At 31.7% G+C, this 18,958-nt stretch overlaps 1 protein-coding gene across 1 annotated transcript; it reads left to right on the top strand.

Annotated features, from left to right (window-relative positions):
• Positions 1-345: 345 nt before the first annotated feature.
• LOC139499652 (uncharacterized) lies at positions 346-13,334 on the top strand. Its single transcript, XM_071288400.1, has 12 exons — positions 346-529; positions 2,542-2,654; positions 3,114-3,242; positions 4,107-4,177; positions 5,284-5,385; positions 5,837-5,909; positions 6,483-6,579; positions 7,300-7,465; positions 8,472-8,596; positions 9,117-9,238; positions 9,712-9,828; positions 10,947-13,334. Exons 1-12 carry the CDS (start codon positions 481-483, stop codon positions 11,985-11,987), a joined length of 2,205 nt encoding a protein of 734 aa, XP_071144501.1. The 5' UTR covers positions 346-480; the 3' UTR covers positions 11,988-13,334.
• Positions 13,335-18,958: the final 5,624 nt, after the last annotated feature.

Below are 18,958 nucleotides of genomic sequence, written 5' to 3'. Positions count from 1 at the left end.
AAGAACCGCGATTAAAATTAGTGCAATACATTTTGTTTAAAATGCTGATTTAAAATGGATTTTTTTTCTAATTTGATTATTATTTCTTTTTTTCTTTTTTGTAAGAGTAACTTCTTAATTGATATAATTATAGACTGAATTAATTTCAATAAAAAAAATAGCGGGGTGATATGACTACTTTGATTAGCAAGTGCCCTCATTTGCATAATGTCACTGCTGCCAATCAAGCGTATCAAAATAAACGTTAATTGAGAGATAAAAATTAATCAGACGTTTTGGTCATTAATTAAAAAGGTTAATCACACAACAAAAAAAAGGTGATGCATAAATTTTTTTATGACCTTTATTGATCAAATGTGATCATGTGACACAAACAAAAAAATGGTGTCCTAAGTTGACGTGTATTTACATTTACAAAAATGTAAAAGGCACCTGTTGGCAGGGTAACCAAACTGTCTCTTCTGGACAAATGCAAGAACTATGGGTGACTCGGTAGAGTCAAAGGACGATGCTGATAAAGAAATTTTAGGTAAGGAAGCAACTTTTGCAGGTACATTCCAGAACAAAAAAAGCAAAGTCATGGATTTGGAAAGGCATGGCCACGACATGGGTGTTCCCAAAATAAACATGATGCGTATTTTCTATGCATGCTTTGGAATCACCTCCCATTAGATATGTTTTTGAACTAAAACTAAGTTTTCATGGACTTTATATTGTCTACGAAGATGCAATAACAATACATCCAAACTCTTATATGCAAGAAGAACAACAAATTATTTCATAATATGTAAACAACACTTCAAGGTCCTGCAGATTTCATGTACATCAAATTTTGTTGTGATTTTAACAGTATCACTGTTACTTTTGATGTTTTTTTATTATATCAAGATGACTTGTTTATATTCTAAATGATAAAAAGATATTTGAAAAGGTCAAAAACTAGAACTGCATTTATTATGCATCTAAATGCAGGGTGTGGGTCTGTAATATAAGTACTAAGTTAATGTAAATCCATTTACAATATTTCCATCATGACAGGTCTGCTTACCTGTATATATAAGGCCAAATAAAAATATATGTGTGGTTCCAGTTACATACTTTTAAAAAATAGGGTCGGTAGGTCGGCAATTTTTTTTTTTCTTTAATTTTTTTTTTTGAATGTCAAAATCCAGAAAAAATCGTGTGTTTACCGAAATTGTTTCCGGTATTATACACGCCCCAACCGGAAGTCCGCTATTTTTACATGTGTTTGGTTGTACAAAAAAATGTAAAATAAACAGTCATGACACGTTGTTAGTTAATTTGTTGCATTCTGTTATGAATTGTTGCATTTTAGCCATAACAGATACTTGTGATGGAAATTCAGATGACAGAATCTATGATTTAATTATTTTAATTCACAATCCTCAAAATTTGATCGTTTGAAAATTTATTTTTTAGAAATGAAAAAAAAAGTTCTATGGTCGGGTTTTTTTTAACTAGGGTCGGTCGGGTTACTGGAACCACACATATATTTTTATTTGGCCTAAAGAATTATGTATGACATTTTGCAAAATACTGTCTAGGACTAATTTTTAATGAAATATAGTGTCTGTGAACTTCTATCAATTCTTTGTAAAATACTGTCTTTTAAAGAATAATCCTCTGACAATCAAAGTATAACATCCCTATTGAAACTTCTTGCATGAAAATTCAGAAATAACAATCTGGAATTGTGGGAATTTTATTCTTGAAAAGTATTGCATCACCCCATGTAATGCGGCATCAAATAATTCTTACTTACAATACACAATCTTGAGCAGGGAAGGAAGTTTGTAGATTTATAACTGAAAATATTTTATAAACAATAAAATTGAGAAAGGAAATGGGGTCAATTACTTTTTTTGGGTAATCAAATATACCGCATGGTTCTATAATTACTATAGGAAAACATCCTAGACGTCCCAAAAATATATGAGGTGCTCCTAGCATTGAAGGAACATTACACAGTTGTGTACATACACATGGCGGCACGGAACTCGATATGAAATCTATTTGACGATATCTAACCATTTCGAAAACGAATTTAAAAATATTGTACGCTACGTTGGCGCTTACATTTGCCACTCTATGCACCATTTTTGGCCGATAGGCGCTACAGGCGCAGGGCGCAAGTCCTTCCCGATCACTGAGTTGACGGCCATACATTAACCTGTAATATCTGATTAAGGGTTGGAAATATGGTTAATGATACATAAAAAGATCCCATTAACCAAATGGAACAGGCAGCTGTTATGTTTATTTTGGTTATAGTTAGCTGTTAAACTGTTAATCTTTGTAAGTTTGTTCTTGTCTTGATTTCTAGACCATATGAGTTTCCAAGCTAGAATATGGTTTTCTCAACATTGTTATCATCATGATTATGGTAAGCTACAAATCATTTGTCTTTATTTAGAGTTTGGGAACTTCTGACCCTAGATTATGACTCTCTCCCCATTGTTGTTATGATTATTGTTGGCAATGTTAAAATATGACTCGTTCTACATTATTTTATCTTTACAGGAAGTTCTAACTCATCGTTAGATCTAAAGAGAGTAAAACCGCCCAATAAGAAAAAACATGAAGATGAGGTGGAGGGTATACAGAACATCATTAAAGAGAAAGAAACACTACTTGTATCCTTTGATCACAGACCATTAACATGATTAATTACTGTAAACTTTCGCAAGAAGAAGAAAAAACTTGAATAAAAATCGTCGCAAATATGTTAAACTTGGATCTTTCCCTATTAGACTACAATGTAAATCAAGTTAATCAGAAAATAGCGAAACTGAATAGTGTGAAGTCTTCTATTTAGGGTATAACAGGAAATAGAGTATTTGTAAAAATATTTTGGTTTACAGTACATTATTACATTATTATTCAATACCATACTCCCTTGACAGAAAGTCTGATTTTTTAATACCATACTCATCCTGACAGAAAGTAACACATCTGATTATTCAATAGCATACTCTACTTGACAGAAAGTTACACACCTGGTTAATTAATACCCTACTCTTCTTGAGAGAAAATTAACATAACAATGTATTTTTTTTAAATTATTTTATAATGTTCCTTATCAAAGTTCAAAGAGATCTCTTACTGCAGAAAACTTCCAGAATTTCTTGAAGGCTACCAGAGCAGAAAAACTGGCTGTGATTGAGAAACTGCAGAAAATTGATACAGATCTCAAGGCATTCTCTCAACAGATCACAAAGAAGGTGAGAATATTTTACAGATTTAGACAAAGTGATTTGGTTTGCGAATGATCAATTATGCCCAGTATAGGCCTAGTATTGTTATACTTACATGACTTAGATATCATTTACATAGCACTAAAGCTGACTACCTTTCTGTACTTAAATATCTTTTACAAAGCACTAAAGCTGACTACCTTTCTGTACTTAGATATCATTTGCAAAGCACTAAAGCTGACAAGCTTTCTGTACTTAGATATCATTTACAAAGCACTAAAGCTGACTTCCTTTCTGTACTTAGATATCATTTACAAAGCACTAAAGCTGACTCCCTTTCTGTACTTGGATATCAATAACAAAGCACTAAAGCTGACTACCTTTCTGTACTTAGATATCATTTAAAAAGCACTAAAGCTGACTACCTTTCTGTACTTGGATATCTATAACAAAGCACTAAAGCTGACTACCTTTCTGTACTTAGATATCATTTACAAAGCACTTAAGCTGACTACCCTTCTGTACTTGGATATCCATAACAAAGCACTAAAGCTGACTACCTTTTTGTACTTAGATATCATATACAAAGCACTAAAGCTGACTACCTTTCTGTACTTGGATATCAATAACAAAGCACTAAAGCTGACTACCTTTCTGTACTTAGATATCATTTACAAAGCACTAAAGCTGACTACCTTTCTGTACTTAGATATCATTTAGCTATCCTGACAAATAAAGCAACATGGCAATAAGTGGTCAAATGGACAACTAGATTGAGAAAAATGTTTCAACTAATGTTATTTAACATAATAAAATCCATTGTTTATGAATTAAATGATTAAATGTATTTGTTATGTTAACAGTACTCCAGTATTTTGATTCTATTTATAGAAAGGTATACAAGACCAGTTACAGTCCAGACTACATTACAGAAGTGACGTGAAAATAGATGATGCAATAAGGTGATTAGACATTAATAGACATCATTGTAAACCATTATCATGAAAAATGTGGTTTCTAATTCCCCAAGCATTAGACAGCAAACCAACAAGAAACAAAAGTGCATCTCTTATCATCCCCACCCACCTTAAAATTTGGCTTTTCAAGACTTAAATCTGCACTGTATCATAAGCTTAAAATGAATTCAAGATTCAGTTGTTCCCTTTGACCTTTAAGGCTATAAAAAAGAATTTGTTTGTTTGCCCTTACTCTACATTTTTAGAAAATAGCTGCCTTCTCAAAAGTCGTTATTATCTCCCTTTGAAAAAAAAATAATGCCTGCCTTGCTACCCACTGTCTCTCTTATGTGTACGATTTGGGCATACTAGAATATTTTTAAGTATTGCTGGGTTTTTCCCTGTTATACATATAAATGTTTATGTTTTTTGTCCTTTGTGCTACAGGGTGGGGTGAAGTGGGGACATCAAAATACTGGGTGACCGTCTGTTTGGGGTTCATGAAATTTATTGCTGATGTTTATATCAGTAATGTCAAGCTTGAAAATCATTGCTTAACAACTATTTTTAAAGGAATTAATCTCCTCAAAAATATGAATTATATAAAATAAAATGCAATGAAACTATTTCCAAATGGTGAATTCATGCCTGACTCTTATAAACATTTGCGAAAATATTATATACAAAATTGATATGTCAATATAAAAATTAAAAGATGTGGTCTGATTGCCACTAAGACAACTTTCCTGCAGAGACCAAGTGACATAGAACATGTAGAAGGTCATGACACAGCTTTCAACAATAAACAAAACTTAATTGAAAAAGCCAGGGTTACAGTTACAATTTGTGTATATGTAGCAAAGTAGCTGATGATGCTTAATCACTATGATATGTGGTTTTCATGGTCATATATAATGATATAGATCTCTATTGGTTTTTTGAGGTCATTATGTCAAAGAAAAAATAATTACACTTAATACAAATATTAATATCTTCCCTTTTATATTGTGGAGGTATTAGAGCATGTACATGATCTCTTTAGAGGTATTTGGCATTGTATGATGTTGTTTGATTTGTATTTGTGATGACTTTTTCTGATTTTTACATTTCAGACGATTAGAATGGCAATTAAAGATTCAGAACTTCAAACTGACAGAGGAGAAGAAGATAGTAGCAGAAATAGACAGTCTCAAAAGATCAAAGAAAGACCTCAGGTATGTGTCAAATGATCAAAGCAATTTTCATAGATTTCATGGGTTAAGTTAAACCACAAATTTAAATGTTCAACAAGGTGCCAATTACTAATAGAATTGTATGCAGACTTTGGCAAACCACAAAATTAGATATCCAGGTATATACAACTTTTCCTAAATTCATGCAAAATTGGTACCAACGAAAATAAATGAATCCACAGTATGCTTAAAATATTGGGCACTGGACATTAAACAAGCAACAATCAATCAGTCTTGCTTATAATTTAGCGCAAGCATTTCCCAGTGATGGTCAAATATTTGTTTGAAAATCTTTAATTTCAAGTTTTTTTTTAGTTGAAATTATGAAGACATATAACAATGTGTAAAGTAACAAAGAACGAAGATCATTTTAAGTTTGTGCCCTCTCAATTTTAGATTTGCCTGATTTAATAAACTGTGATATCTATTTCAGTCAGTTTTTAGCAGCAAAGAAAGAAGTGGATGAAATAAGAGAAAGACAGCGTAGAATGAGAGAAGAAAGAGATGTGAGTTTACATGATTTCATATGCATTTTTATGACCCACTAACAGCATTCATGGGACATTATGTTTTCTGTGTGTCTATCATAATGTCTTATGAACACATATTGGTTTTATTATGTAGATTTAAATCTAAATGATATTGCTTTTACATTTCTTCGAACAAAAGTAGTTTAAATGTAAATTAATTACACTCACAATATAATTGTAATGTAATGGTGATGCAAATAATAACATTTAATAAATCAATGTAAAAAAGTAATTAAGTACTAAGCAACTCCAGTACATATCAGACAATAACATGTCAAGGTAATTGATAATTAATATGTACTAGAGTTGCTTAGTACATCTTATGATGGAAACTTTTAATGTTTTATCATGTGTTATACTAACTTAAGACATGATTTACTTGTATTCAGAATTACCTGAAATTGTATTATTTTGTTTCACATTTTATAATGATTGTTGAATCAAAATATCTCTAGATTATTACATGCATATACATCTATTAAATGTCTACATATTAATTTAGATATCAATGGAGGTCTAAGAGTATTAATTATATATATATATTTATAGAGATATCAAAAGAATGTGAACCAGCTCAGGAACAAAGAAGATGAAACAAAGAAATTATTAGAAGAGAAAAAGAGCAAGTTATATGTATTGAAGAAAGGTAAGGTCATACAAGTAGGAAGTTTAGCTAGCTATAAAACCAAGTTTAACACTCAATTTACCTTGCAAAAATGTCTGTATCAAGTCTGGATGTGGTAGTTATTTTTCCCTTTGAATATTTGATAACATTTGATTGTCAGATTTTTGGGGTAAAGATTGCATGAAATGCAATGAAAACCCTATGGTACTGACTTGAAGTCTAAATCTCCCAAGGTGTATCACTCCCTTTGGAATACACAAAATATAGTGCATTGATCTTAACATTTTATGCATCCTATCCATGAACATTTAAAATCTAAAATGTAAATGTTCTAGAGTTATGCCCCTTTTCAAATGGAAGAATTGAAAATACCCACTGTAGTAATTTTGTTAAATCTTTATATTTATAGGTGTAATTAGACAGTTTCAGCTTGCAATTTGTCAACAAAACAAAACAAAAAGGGGGCATTTTAATTGATTTGACCAATTTAGTCTGATATATTTCTTTTTGTATAGCACATTATGAAGCAATTCATTAAAAGTTTTGAGGTTCTCCATCCTGACATAAGCACCTGTCTATAACGTGTTGTAGTATTCTATCTGACAGAAGTAATCTTTGGGTAGATTTTACTGTAATTTTAAAAGAATTGAAACTAGAAAAAAGTTGATAAAGTTTTCATTTTTATTCACAGAGATTGAATGCCTATAGCGCTTACAGTGCTTTGATTATTTTTATTCACAGAGATTGACAAATTGTACACAAGAAAGCGTCACATGATCCATGAATTCAAGCAGCATGAAAAAGAATATAATGAGGTCAAAGACGAAATGAAGAAACAAAAGAAACGTGACAGTTTTAAACGTAAAGAAGAAAGCAAATCTCATATAGAGGCTTTCCAGAATGATATGTAAATATCTTATCAGGGTTTAATTATTATCTTATGAGATTTATTACCGGCTGTATAGAATGTAATTTGTCACTAGTAAAGTGAAAAATAAAAACTCTTTTATTATACCTTTGAACACTGTTTCAATTTGGGTTTTATTACATTCACAATATCTTATCAGGTTTCAATATTGCGTAAGGTTGAATATCTATAGTAAATTAGGACAAAATTGAAACAGTACATTATAAGTTTCATGCATCTGATGCGCTTTTCTGGGTTTACATTCATCAGGAATGCTCATAGTCGAATATTTGAAAGCCAAAGATGTCCATACTAATCTGAATTGACTAGGCTTGATAGTTTTCTTTTAGAAGGACGTTGGTTCTCCCATTACACTTCAGCTTCCTCCACCAAAATTATGAAAGTTTTCAAAGTCAATATTAGCCATTTTAGATGTACTATTTTCTATAAATGGACAGAGATTTATTAATGGTTGTATAGAATGTAATTGGTCAGTATTAAAGTGAAAGATTAAATCTCTTTTATTATACCTTTGAACACTGTTTCAATGGGAACTTTATTACATTCACAATTCGGTCAGTCATTCTTGTTCATTTGATCTGCTAGCAAAAATAATTATATCCCAATTTTCTCAACTATCATTGAACAGAAGAAATTCACATTTAACAGTTGTGAGATTTTCAGATCTGTCTGGCACCTATTCCTGTTTTCTGATAATTTGTCAATATGTTGAAAGAATTAAACATTTTAAGTCACACTTTTCTCAAAATGCCCAAATATAAAAAAAGAAGATGTGGTATGATAGCCAATGAGACGACTGTCCACAAGAGCCAAAAATGACACAGACATTAACAAATATAGATCACCATACGGCCTTCAACAATGAGCAAAGCCCATACCGCATAGTCAGCTATAAAAGGCCCAATATGACAACGTAAAACAATTCAAACGAGAAAACCAACGGCCTTATTTGTATAAAAATGACTAAATTTTTTTTTTATTGTAGTGAAGAGTACGGGTTACAGAAAGAGCCATATGAAGATGAAATCAAACTATGTAATACATTGATTAATTACCTGCAGAAGTTCCAGGTAGCAGAGGATGAAGTGGAGGAACCATCTAAAAATACAGGTAATATAAATAGGTCAAAACACAGAAAGGAGAATTGGGTCAAGAACAGGTACAATATAAAGGTCAAATACAGATAGGAATATTGGTTCAAAGCAAATGTACCATGAAAAGGTCAAAATACAGGTAAGAGATTTGGATCAAAGGACAGGTACAATAAAAAAGTTAAAATTGTTAATTGGGTCAAATTGCAGTACTGTAACAATAATAAGATAGAAAAAAAAGCTAAGAGATTTGGGTCATAGTAGAAAAGGGATAATTAGGACAAATTTTAAGATGGTAATTTGGTCAAAATTGATATTAAGTATTAAATTAGAAATTTACATAAAAAATTAGTTGAAAAACAAATGAAATATAAGAAGACTCTAGAGTATCTAGCGAACATCAATTTTTTCAAAAGCAATTTTCTTGTGTGAAAACTGCAATATACAAATCTCATGAAAATTTGTGTCCATCAAAGGTATAAACTCGAGCTAGAATTTATTAATAAGATAAATTGTAAGTAAGAAATTTGTTTTTTTAGGAGTAGTTGATGAATTAGATGATGGCAAGTACATATTACTGAAAAAGACAGAAGATACTGATTATTCCAGTGTACGTCCAACCAAAAGACGACCGAGTAAAAAGGGCAAGAAATTTAGTGTTGTAAGTATGATTAAAATAAGTCTTAACTGTAATAATGTCATATTTAAAACTGCCTAGTGTATGACATACAATATATACCTCTATGTAAAATGTAAAGAAATGTAAAATTGAGAACAAAATACAGATTAAAACTGATAGACGGCGCAACAGACATTTTGATTGGCTATTTTTTAATGAAGGTCAATTAGAAATATCATTGTTTTAGATTATTTGAAGCATATCCTACATCTCCTTTTATTGTTATACGGGTTCATTTGCTATTTTAATCCCCCGTTTAAGGGAGGGATATACTGATTTATCTTACCTCCTATACATTTCTAGGAATATGATTGGTTAAAAGCAACCACATGGAGACAGTGTATATTCCATATTAAGTTAAAAGGAAAGGTTTATTGCAATACACAGTAAGTAGTTATTTTAAATGACAAGCACTAATAGATTGAATGTGATTAAACATTATATTTGGTTTTCAGACAAAGCCAATAACACATGCACCACAGATTTTCTCCCAGTTTGCCTCCTTGATGTTAAATGCACCTTCAACCATTCCAGAAATAATTGTTTCCTTAGAACAAGTCCAAGCTAGAAAGGTAAGAAAGGGTTAAAACTAATAATCATAATCAGAGCAAGACATAAGTCCTCCTTAGTGAAAAAAACACCAGGACTGTAATAATCATAATCCTACAAGACATAGTCCTCCTTAGTGAAAAAAACACCAGGACTGTAATAATCATAATCCTACAAGACATAAGTCCTCCTTAGTGAAAAAAACACCAGGACTAATAATCGTAATCGGAGCAAGACATAAGTCCTCCTTAGTGAAAAAAACACCAGGACTGTAATAATCATAATCGGAGCAAGACATAAGTCCTCCTTAGTGAAAAAAACACCAGGACTGTAATAATCATAATCCTACAAGACATAGTCCTCCTTAGTAAAAAAAAAACCAGGTCTGTAATAATTATAATAATAATTGAAGCAAGACAACATGACATAAGTCCCCCTTTGTCACCCCTTTCCCCCTTCTGGGTCCTCAAAAAATAAAAATATAAGATATAGTATGATTGCCAATAAAACAATAATCCACCAGAAACCAAATGATGAAAAGCTACCAACTAGCATTTTTATTGATAAGCTCCAAGTAATTTTCTTTCTTTTTCCATAGAAAAGTATTTTGTGGGAGCCTTGTTAACCAAGTTGTTAGTTATCAAAGTACTGTATCACCAGCCAGTCATCACTGAGGTTGTGAGTTCGAATCAAGAAAGGGGCAGGTGCACTAAACTTCAATCTTAATTGACTGGGATCGTCAGTTTTTCTTCTGAAGATTGCTGGGTCTCTTTGGGGACTTCAGCTTCCACCACCAATAAAAATGAAACAGCACAATAGTCTTGAAAGTGGCGTTAATCACAAATAAATCAATCAATCTATGTTTCGGGTATTACTGGAGGTGGCTGAGTAGAACCTTACTTTGCTGTTTCTTTGACCATGATCTTGTTTAACTGGGATTGCCAGTTTTTTCTTAATGATAAGTTGGTATTCTGGCTTCCTCAGGACCCTAAATAAAAACTGGCCTCCATAGTTTAGCCAAGAGGGCTAAGTTTAGCTTAGATACCACCAATCAATCAATTATTCAGGAAACAATAAATACATAAATTATTAAATGATATGCCTTGTGGTTTTTTTTAATTTTTTTATTGATATTTTTTAGACCTTCTATGAAGAAGGTGGACCAATCCCTACACAGCGTATGGTCACTCCAAGTATTGAGGAACATAGTGCAAGTGAGACTGGGATATCAGCCACTGAATCAGCCATGTGTGAAATGTCTCGACAGGTCAGCAATACTGAGAGTAACGATAACCCAGAAGACTCGTTCTTTGTGTTAGATGAGCTTGTAAAACTGTCTGGAAATGATGACAACTTATCTGACAAGTCAGAAGACACACTGGCACGTAGTAATTCTGATTCTACAGACAGAGGTCATTCTGATGTCGATAACTCGGAACTGTCTCCCGAAAGTCGTAAAGGCTCTGATGTTTCTGAATGTGAAAGCACAGTTATATCTTCCGAGTCACTTAAGAACCAATTGGCGCATAGTACAAATCTTAAGACCAGTTCTAATTCAGTTTCAAAAACAAGTTCAGAATTACTTCAAATACCTGGCAGTTCTATTGAGGAACAAACACAAAACATTCCAAAAGTAGATGCATGGACAATTCCCAGATCTGTTTTGCTGACAGAACCAGAAAGTCAAAATTCTCAATCAGGAACAATCCAAAATTTGTCTAAAACAGATGCTGTACAATTTGTAAAAAAAGACGTGGCAAAATGTGAAAATACAAAATTACCTTTATTTCATGAAGCAGAATTTCCTTCCTTAAAAAAGGACATGTACAAAAAACCAAATGTGATAGATAATGAATTTGAACATTTTACAGAGTTATCTCCCTTAGAACATTTGACAGAATTTGACCAAAATGCCCTGAGAGAAATAGACTCTCATATAATTGACCAAACCCCAAAAAATAATAACACGTGTTGTAAGACCGACCCTGTTATAGACGATGACTTCATTGGAAATAGAAAATACAAGGACACGATATGTGGACAGGATGATAGTTTTGTAGTAATAGATGATAATTCAAATATCCATGACCTTACTGAAGGCTCAAATGGCGACCATAAAACTATATGTGATGACTATTGTAATACACAGGATAGACATATTCTATTTTCAACACATTTGTAATACACAGGACAGACATATTCTATTTTCAACACATATGTATTACACAGGACAGACATATTCTATTTTCAACACATTTGTTATACACATGATAAGCATATTCTTTTGTCAACACATTTGTAATAAACGGGACAGACATATTCTATTTTCAATACATCTGTAACATTTGTAATACACATGTACAGGATGGGCATATTTTTTTGTCAACTGATTTGTTATTTGTACAATGTAAGGTTTTCTGAGGAGTTTGTATTTCCTTCTCTAACTGGGAATGGAATGTCTGAATATCAGAACCTGTTTGCATGAAGTAAATAACAGAGGCATGCATTGGGTATTTGTAGCAAAACACTTTTTTATGTGTGTTACACATATAGTTTACTGGTCACAGACTTTTCAAAATAAAATTTACATAGATTGTTTTAACAGGTATATTATTTTACTAATTAGATTTTAATTTACAGAGAGTAGTGCTATTATTTTAACTGCGATTTTCAATAGATTTGGGGTTTTGGAAACTCTTCAGTGATGAATTTTACCAAAACAATCTAGTGATGTATGTCCTGAACTTACTATCAATTTATTGATAGTTGGATTTTCAATGAGAGATCTATAACTTTGTTATTTGTTTTTGATATATATCATTGTATCACTATGCTTCCCCTCCCATCTCAAATAAAATAAAAGAAAATGAATAAAAATTCAAGCCTAATCATTGAAATTTAAATTGTAAGAAATTTATATTTTATATAAGAATGTTATTTATTTATTTTGTTGACCAATTGAAATATTTTGTATAAAAGAAACATTTATTTTGTTGACCAATTGAAATATTTTGTATAAAAGTTAATATTAAAACTGTAAAGTGTATAAATGATTGCTATAAATAGAAATGATGAAATACATTTGTTGTGAATTATCAAATTATAATGGTTTGTTACATTTACAAACCAACTTATTTTACAAGATTTTTTTTAATAATGGTGTGTGTTATTTTTAATCTTTCACATTGATGCTTAAAAAGACATTTGGTAAAACACTCCCCTAAGTCATTTTGTTTTACCATGTATGTAAGATAAGAAATATTCATGTTAATTTTTATAGAAAGTAGCAAAAATATATTACTCATTAAAATGAATAGGTTTCATTACAATAACATTTTGTATTTAAACTATTTCCCCATGACATTTCTTATATGAGGGTTTGAATGGGAATAATAGAATAGAGAATTATCAGTTAAATGTGCAGAATAATTGACAAAAAAAAAGAAAGAACAGAGAAAATAAAGCAAAAAACAGGGAATAGAGAAAAATGGGGTGCTCAAATAAAAAAATTTAAAAAATGGGCCAAAAATTTAAGAATACAGAAAAATGATATAAAAATTTAAGAATATAGAAATGAATGACTACAATCAAGACCATCATACATGATGATGATATATAGATTCTTACACTGCAACAAGTGTATTACGATATTTCTCCACTCGAGACAGTTAAATTTTATTATTTAAAGCGCGAGGCTTGCCGAGCCCTTTAAATAATAAAATTTAACTGTCGAGAGTGGAGAAATATCGTAATACACGAGTTATAGTGTCGGAATCTGTTTCTCTAATGCTTTTTATCGTTCTTTTTCAAAGATTTTCAGAAAATTGTGCTCTTTATATGCGACGTCATCAGGCAAGGTCGCCTTTTTTCATGACGTCACAATAGGAAAATTGAGAAGAAAACAAAACATTTTGACGTCATAATCAAATTTTGACTAATCATTTGCCGAGAACAGATTTTTCACTAGTGAGGAGAAATATTTTTCTCACACCGGTCAGGAAATGTGAAAATAGCACAAAAATTAGAGAAACTGTTATCTGGTATTTGTGCTCTGTATTTCTTTTTTTCCATCCCCTTTTTTTAACATGTTGGTGCTACCAAAAGGCATTAAGAGGCATGGTAGTATTTGAATTTGAAAAGAAAGTAGGGACAATATATTTATTGAAAACGTCCAAAAATATGCCCAAAATAAATTTTGGTAAATTTATGCTTAGTGCCTTGAAAGAAATGGGTTTTTTTTTTAACCGAAGTCCTTGGTCCTTATTTGTTTTTGTCAGTTGTTTCAAACAAGCAGTAATTGTGAATACATAGAATAAAATTTAGTTGACAAGGGATCAGTAATACTTGAACATTCAACAAGAAAAAGATGTAACTTAATAATTTGAGCTGCTTTGGCTATTAGTTAAGGATAAAAAAAAGAGCTAAAAATATTGGTAGGTCATGGAGCTCCTTTTTGAGATATTTGATATAGAAATATGGCGGGAAAAGGCTGACTCGGACTTTTACCTTATATTTGCATTGGTATTATTTGGGTCTCAAAATTGAAAGAAAGAAAATTAAGAACCTGCTAAAATTTTGTCAAATGATCTTTTATGAGCTATTAACATGATTAGGTCTTATGTTGAAAGATAAATATGTGTTATAGGGCAACATATCTTACCTCATATCGTATGGAAAATCACAAAGAAGTCTGAACATTTGACACTTATTCCAAAACCTCACCTAAGTACATCCTTAAGGTCAATTATATAGTCAATGATCCTGCTGTTATCTTTATGTTGCTAGTAGACTGTTGTAATTTGTATTATGTTAAGATTTTGTGATATGTTGTGTTAAGAACAAATTATGTTGTTTTGTGTTAAGTATTTTTGTAGACTAAAACAATTAAAGTATAGCTAGTACTGTAGAAACATTTCAATATTATTTGCATTTTATTGTTTACGTATATGTATATGTTTTTATTTAACTTTTAAGAATATCTATAAACAATGTTAGCCTTGATGGTTTATATAATGTAATTTTAATGTATTTTTTTCAGTAATGATTCAAATCTTATAATAAAACCATTGCAGAATTTAATGCATTCTGGGTAGTACTTTCAAAAGTGTACACCAATATTTTGTACTTGTTGATTAACGATATATCCATTTAGGCATTGTTGATCAAGGAATTATATAAAATTGGGAATTGCGATAAATACTATAATACTAAATTGCAGAATTGTTGATTATGATTGATATCATTTTATTTTGTCCGAAATATAACATGTTATGTGTACTTATTATTTAATATATGATATGTTTTACTATTGACCTATTACAGAAAGGCGTCATTACTATTCTTTACTTACTCCTTTTCCAGGAACAGTCAATGTTTTATATGGATAATTTTAAATTCACTTAAAACTTTAAAAAATGATTTAAGATACATAGGGAGATTTCGGGAGTTCCTAAAAATGATTTAAGATACATAGGAAGATTTCGGGAGTTCCCAGACACGCAGAAACAACAGATCTAGCATTTCTAACTAAGGATGAGGGTTACTTCAAAATAGGATGGTTAGGTCGATGGGTTTTTTTCCAGCCATGCTTTGATTTCCTTAAAAATTGCCTGATTCTTACAAAGACTGGCACTTAATTATAAGTGACAATTTCAGAGTGATCACATTATTGTCTTGAAATAGAGGCGTATATCTTTTTGTTTTAATTCAACTTGCGTTTCATTTCCTTAATTTTTAAAAGACAGGTTTTACTGTATGCTTATCAAACTTCAGTTTGACTGTAAAAATAATTTTGATTTAGACTGGTTTTACTATACACTAATAAAACTGGTGTTTGACTGTAAAAGAGGTTTTGATTTTAACCGGTTTACCACTATTTGCCTTTCATATCTTTTCTCTAGTCATTAATCAGACTTCGAGAAGAAGAACAATAATGTATACAATAATGAAATAAATGATTTTATATGAAGTTTTATTCAATCTTTTAAAAGATATATAGAAATTTATGTACGACACTCACTCTGTGGACACTCCTTGTATAATAAAACTAAAATATGTCAAATGATTACAATGTGACTACTCTCAATCATTGACTCTGATGACACTGTGTCTTATAATAGTTAGAATATGTACAATGATTGCCACTGAGACAATTCTACAACATTGACTCTGATGACACTGTGTCTTATAATAGTTAGAATATGTACAATGATTGCCACTGAGACAATTCTACACCATTGACTCTGATGACACTGTGTCTTATAATAGTTAGAATATGTACAATGATTGCCACTGAGACAATTCTACACCATTGACTCTGATGACACTGTGTCTTATAATAGTTAGAATATGTACAATGATTGCCACTGAGACAATTCTACAACATTGACTCTGATGACACTGTGTCTTATAATAATTAGAATATGTACAATGATTGCCACTGAGACAATTCTACACCATTGACTCTGACGACACTGTGTCTTATAATAATTAGAAAATGTACAATGATTGCCACTGAGACAATTCTACACCATTGACTCTGACGACACTGTGTCTTATAATAATTAGAATATGTACAATGATTGCCACTGAGACAATTCTACACCATTGACTCTGACGACACTGTGTCTTATAATAGTTAGAATATGTACAATTATTGCCACTGAGACAATTCTACACCATTGACTCTGACGACACTGTGTCTTATAATAATTAGAATATGTACAATGATTGCCACTGAGACAATTCTACACCATTGACTCTGACGACACTGTGTCTTATAATAATTAGAATATGTACAATGATTGCCACTGAGACAATTCTACACCATTGACTCTGACGACACTGTGTCTTATAATAATTAGAATATGTACAATGATTGCCACTGAGACAATTCTACACCATTGACTCTGATGACACTGTGTCTTATAATAGTTAGAATATGTACAATGATTGCCACTGAGACAATTCTACACCATTGACTCTGATGACACTGTGTCTTATAATAGTTAGAATATGTACAATGATTGCCACTGAGACAATTCTACAACATTGACTCTGATGACACTGTGTCTTATAATAATTAGAATATGTACAATGATTGCCACTGAGACAATTCTACACCATTGACTCTGACGACACTGTGTCTTATAATAATTAGAAAATGTACAATGATTGCCACTGAGACAATTCTACACCATTGACTCTGACGACACTGTGTCTTATAATAATTAGAATATGTACAATGATTGCCACTGAGACAATTCTACACCATTGACTCTGACGACACTGTGTCTTATAATAGTTAGAATATGTACAATTATTGCCACTGAGACAATTCTACACCATTGACTCTGACGACACTGTGTCTTATAATAATTAGAATATGTACAATGATTGCCACTGAGACAATTCTACACCATTGACTCTGACGACACTGTGTCTTATAATAATTAGAATATGTACAATGATTGCCACTGAGACAATTCTACACCATTGACTCTGACGACACTGTGTCTTATAATAATTAGAATATGTACAATGATTGCCACTGAGACAATTCTACACCATTGACTCTGACGTCACTGTGTCTTATTAAAAATAGAATATGTAGAATGATTTCCACTGAGACAATTCTCCATCAAAGAATCTGACGACACTGTGTCTTATAATAATTAGAATATGTACAATGATTGCCACTGAGACAATTCTACACCATTGACTCTGACGACACTGTGTCTAATCATAATTAGAATATGTACAATGATTGCCACTTAGACAATTCTACACCATTGACTCTGACGACACTGTGTTTTATAATAATTAGAATATGTACAATGATTGCCACTGAGACAATTCTACACCATTGACTCTGACGACACTGTGTCTTATAATAATTAGAATATGTAGAATGATTGCCACTCAGACAATTCTACACCATTGACTCTGACGACACTGTGTCTTATAATAATTAGAATATGTAGAATGATTGCCACTGTGACAATTCTACACCATTGACTCTGACGTCACTGTGTCTTATTAAAAATAGAATATGTAGAATGATTTCCACTGAGACAATTCTCCATCAAAGACTTGCACGACACTTCATGTCTGCATTTCATGGGAACAAACTGTGCGCCTTTTCTGCCGACTTTTTTCAAATGAATCAGAGTTTTTCTGACACTTGTCAAAACAAGAAGATAAAAGAAGCCAGTTTATATAATTTCACATTCAGATATATTGATGATGTACTTCACATTAGGAATTCAAACTTTTCCGATTTGGTTACATTACTTTATCCTCCTGTCAGTACTGAGAAATTAAAGAAACAACAGACACTGCTTCCTCCGCCCCATTTTCAGACTTAAAACTCAAATGTGACATACATGGTCATCTCAGTACCACAATCTATGACAAACGAGACGATTTTAATTTTGTAAGTATCAATTTCCCCCACCTATAAAGCAATGTACCAACTTCACCTGCATATGGGTGATACATTTCCAAAGTTATTCTATATTCAAGAGCATGCAACAACTACTCAAACTTTGTATAACGTCACCAGTGCCTGAGCAGAAAGTCGATGAACCAGGGGTATGTCAAAGAACGCCCCAGGTACCAACCCTTTTTGATAAATATTCCATAATTATTAAATAAATAATACACGATGGTCTTGAAGTATAGATTCTTGGTACTGTCATGGTTCCTCATATCTTAATAACGTGTTATAGTATTCTTTAATTTGTCTTTATGAATATTACTTATACTGTTTGGTCTGGGTTTTTTTTTATGTCCCTTTAACGTTTAGTACGGCGGCTTTGTGAAAAATTGTGCACATCCTGCTACAAGCATGAAATTTGGCATAGACCTTCCTCAATTATTACTCTTTTATTTCAGATAGGGAGGCATTTGAAAAAAATGTCTCACTTCCGGTAAAATGGCGGACGATTTTTGGATAGATTGGTTAAAACAAAATAAATCACTATAGTACTTAAACATATTTAAAATTACTACAATTTTCGGCCAGAAATAACGATCACCACGACATGCACACATCGCAGTACACGGGAGACATGATTTTCCACATTAAAAATGACAGCGGCATCTTTTCTTACATCCACAATGTACAAGCTTCTGACAACATGATGAGGCCTC

This window comes from Mytilus edulis, chromosome 12 (assembly GCF_963676685.1).
Source record: "Mytilus edulis chromosome 12, xbMytEdul2.2, whole genome shotgun sequence".
Lineage (NCBI taxonomy): Eukaryota > Metazoa > Mollusca > Bivalvia > Mytilida > Mytilidae > Mytilus > Mytilus edulis.
This window is presented reverse-complemented; position numbering and strand designations above follow the sequence as displayed.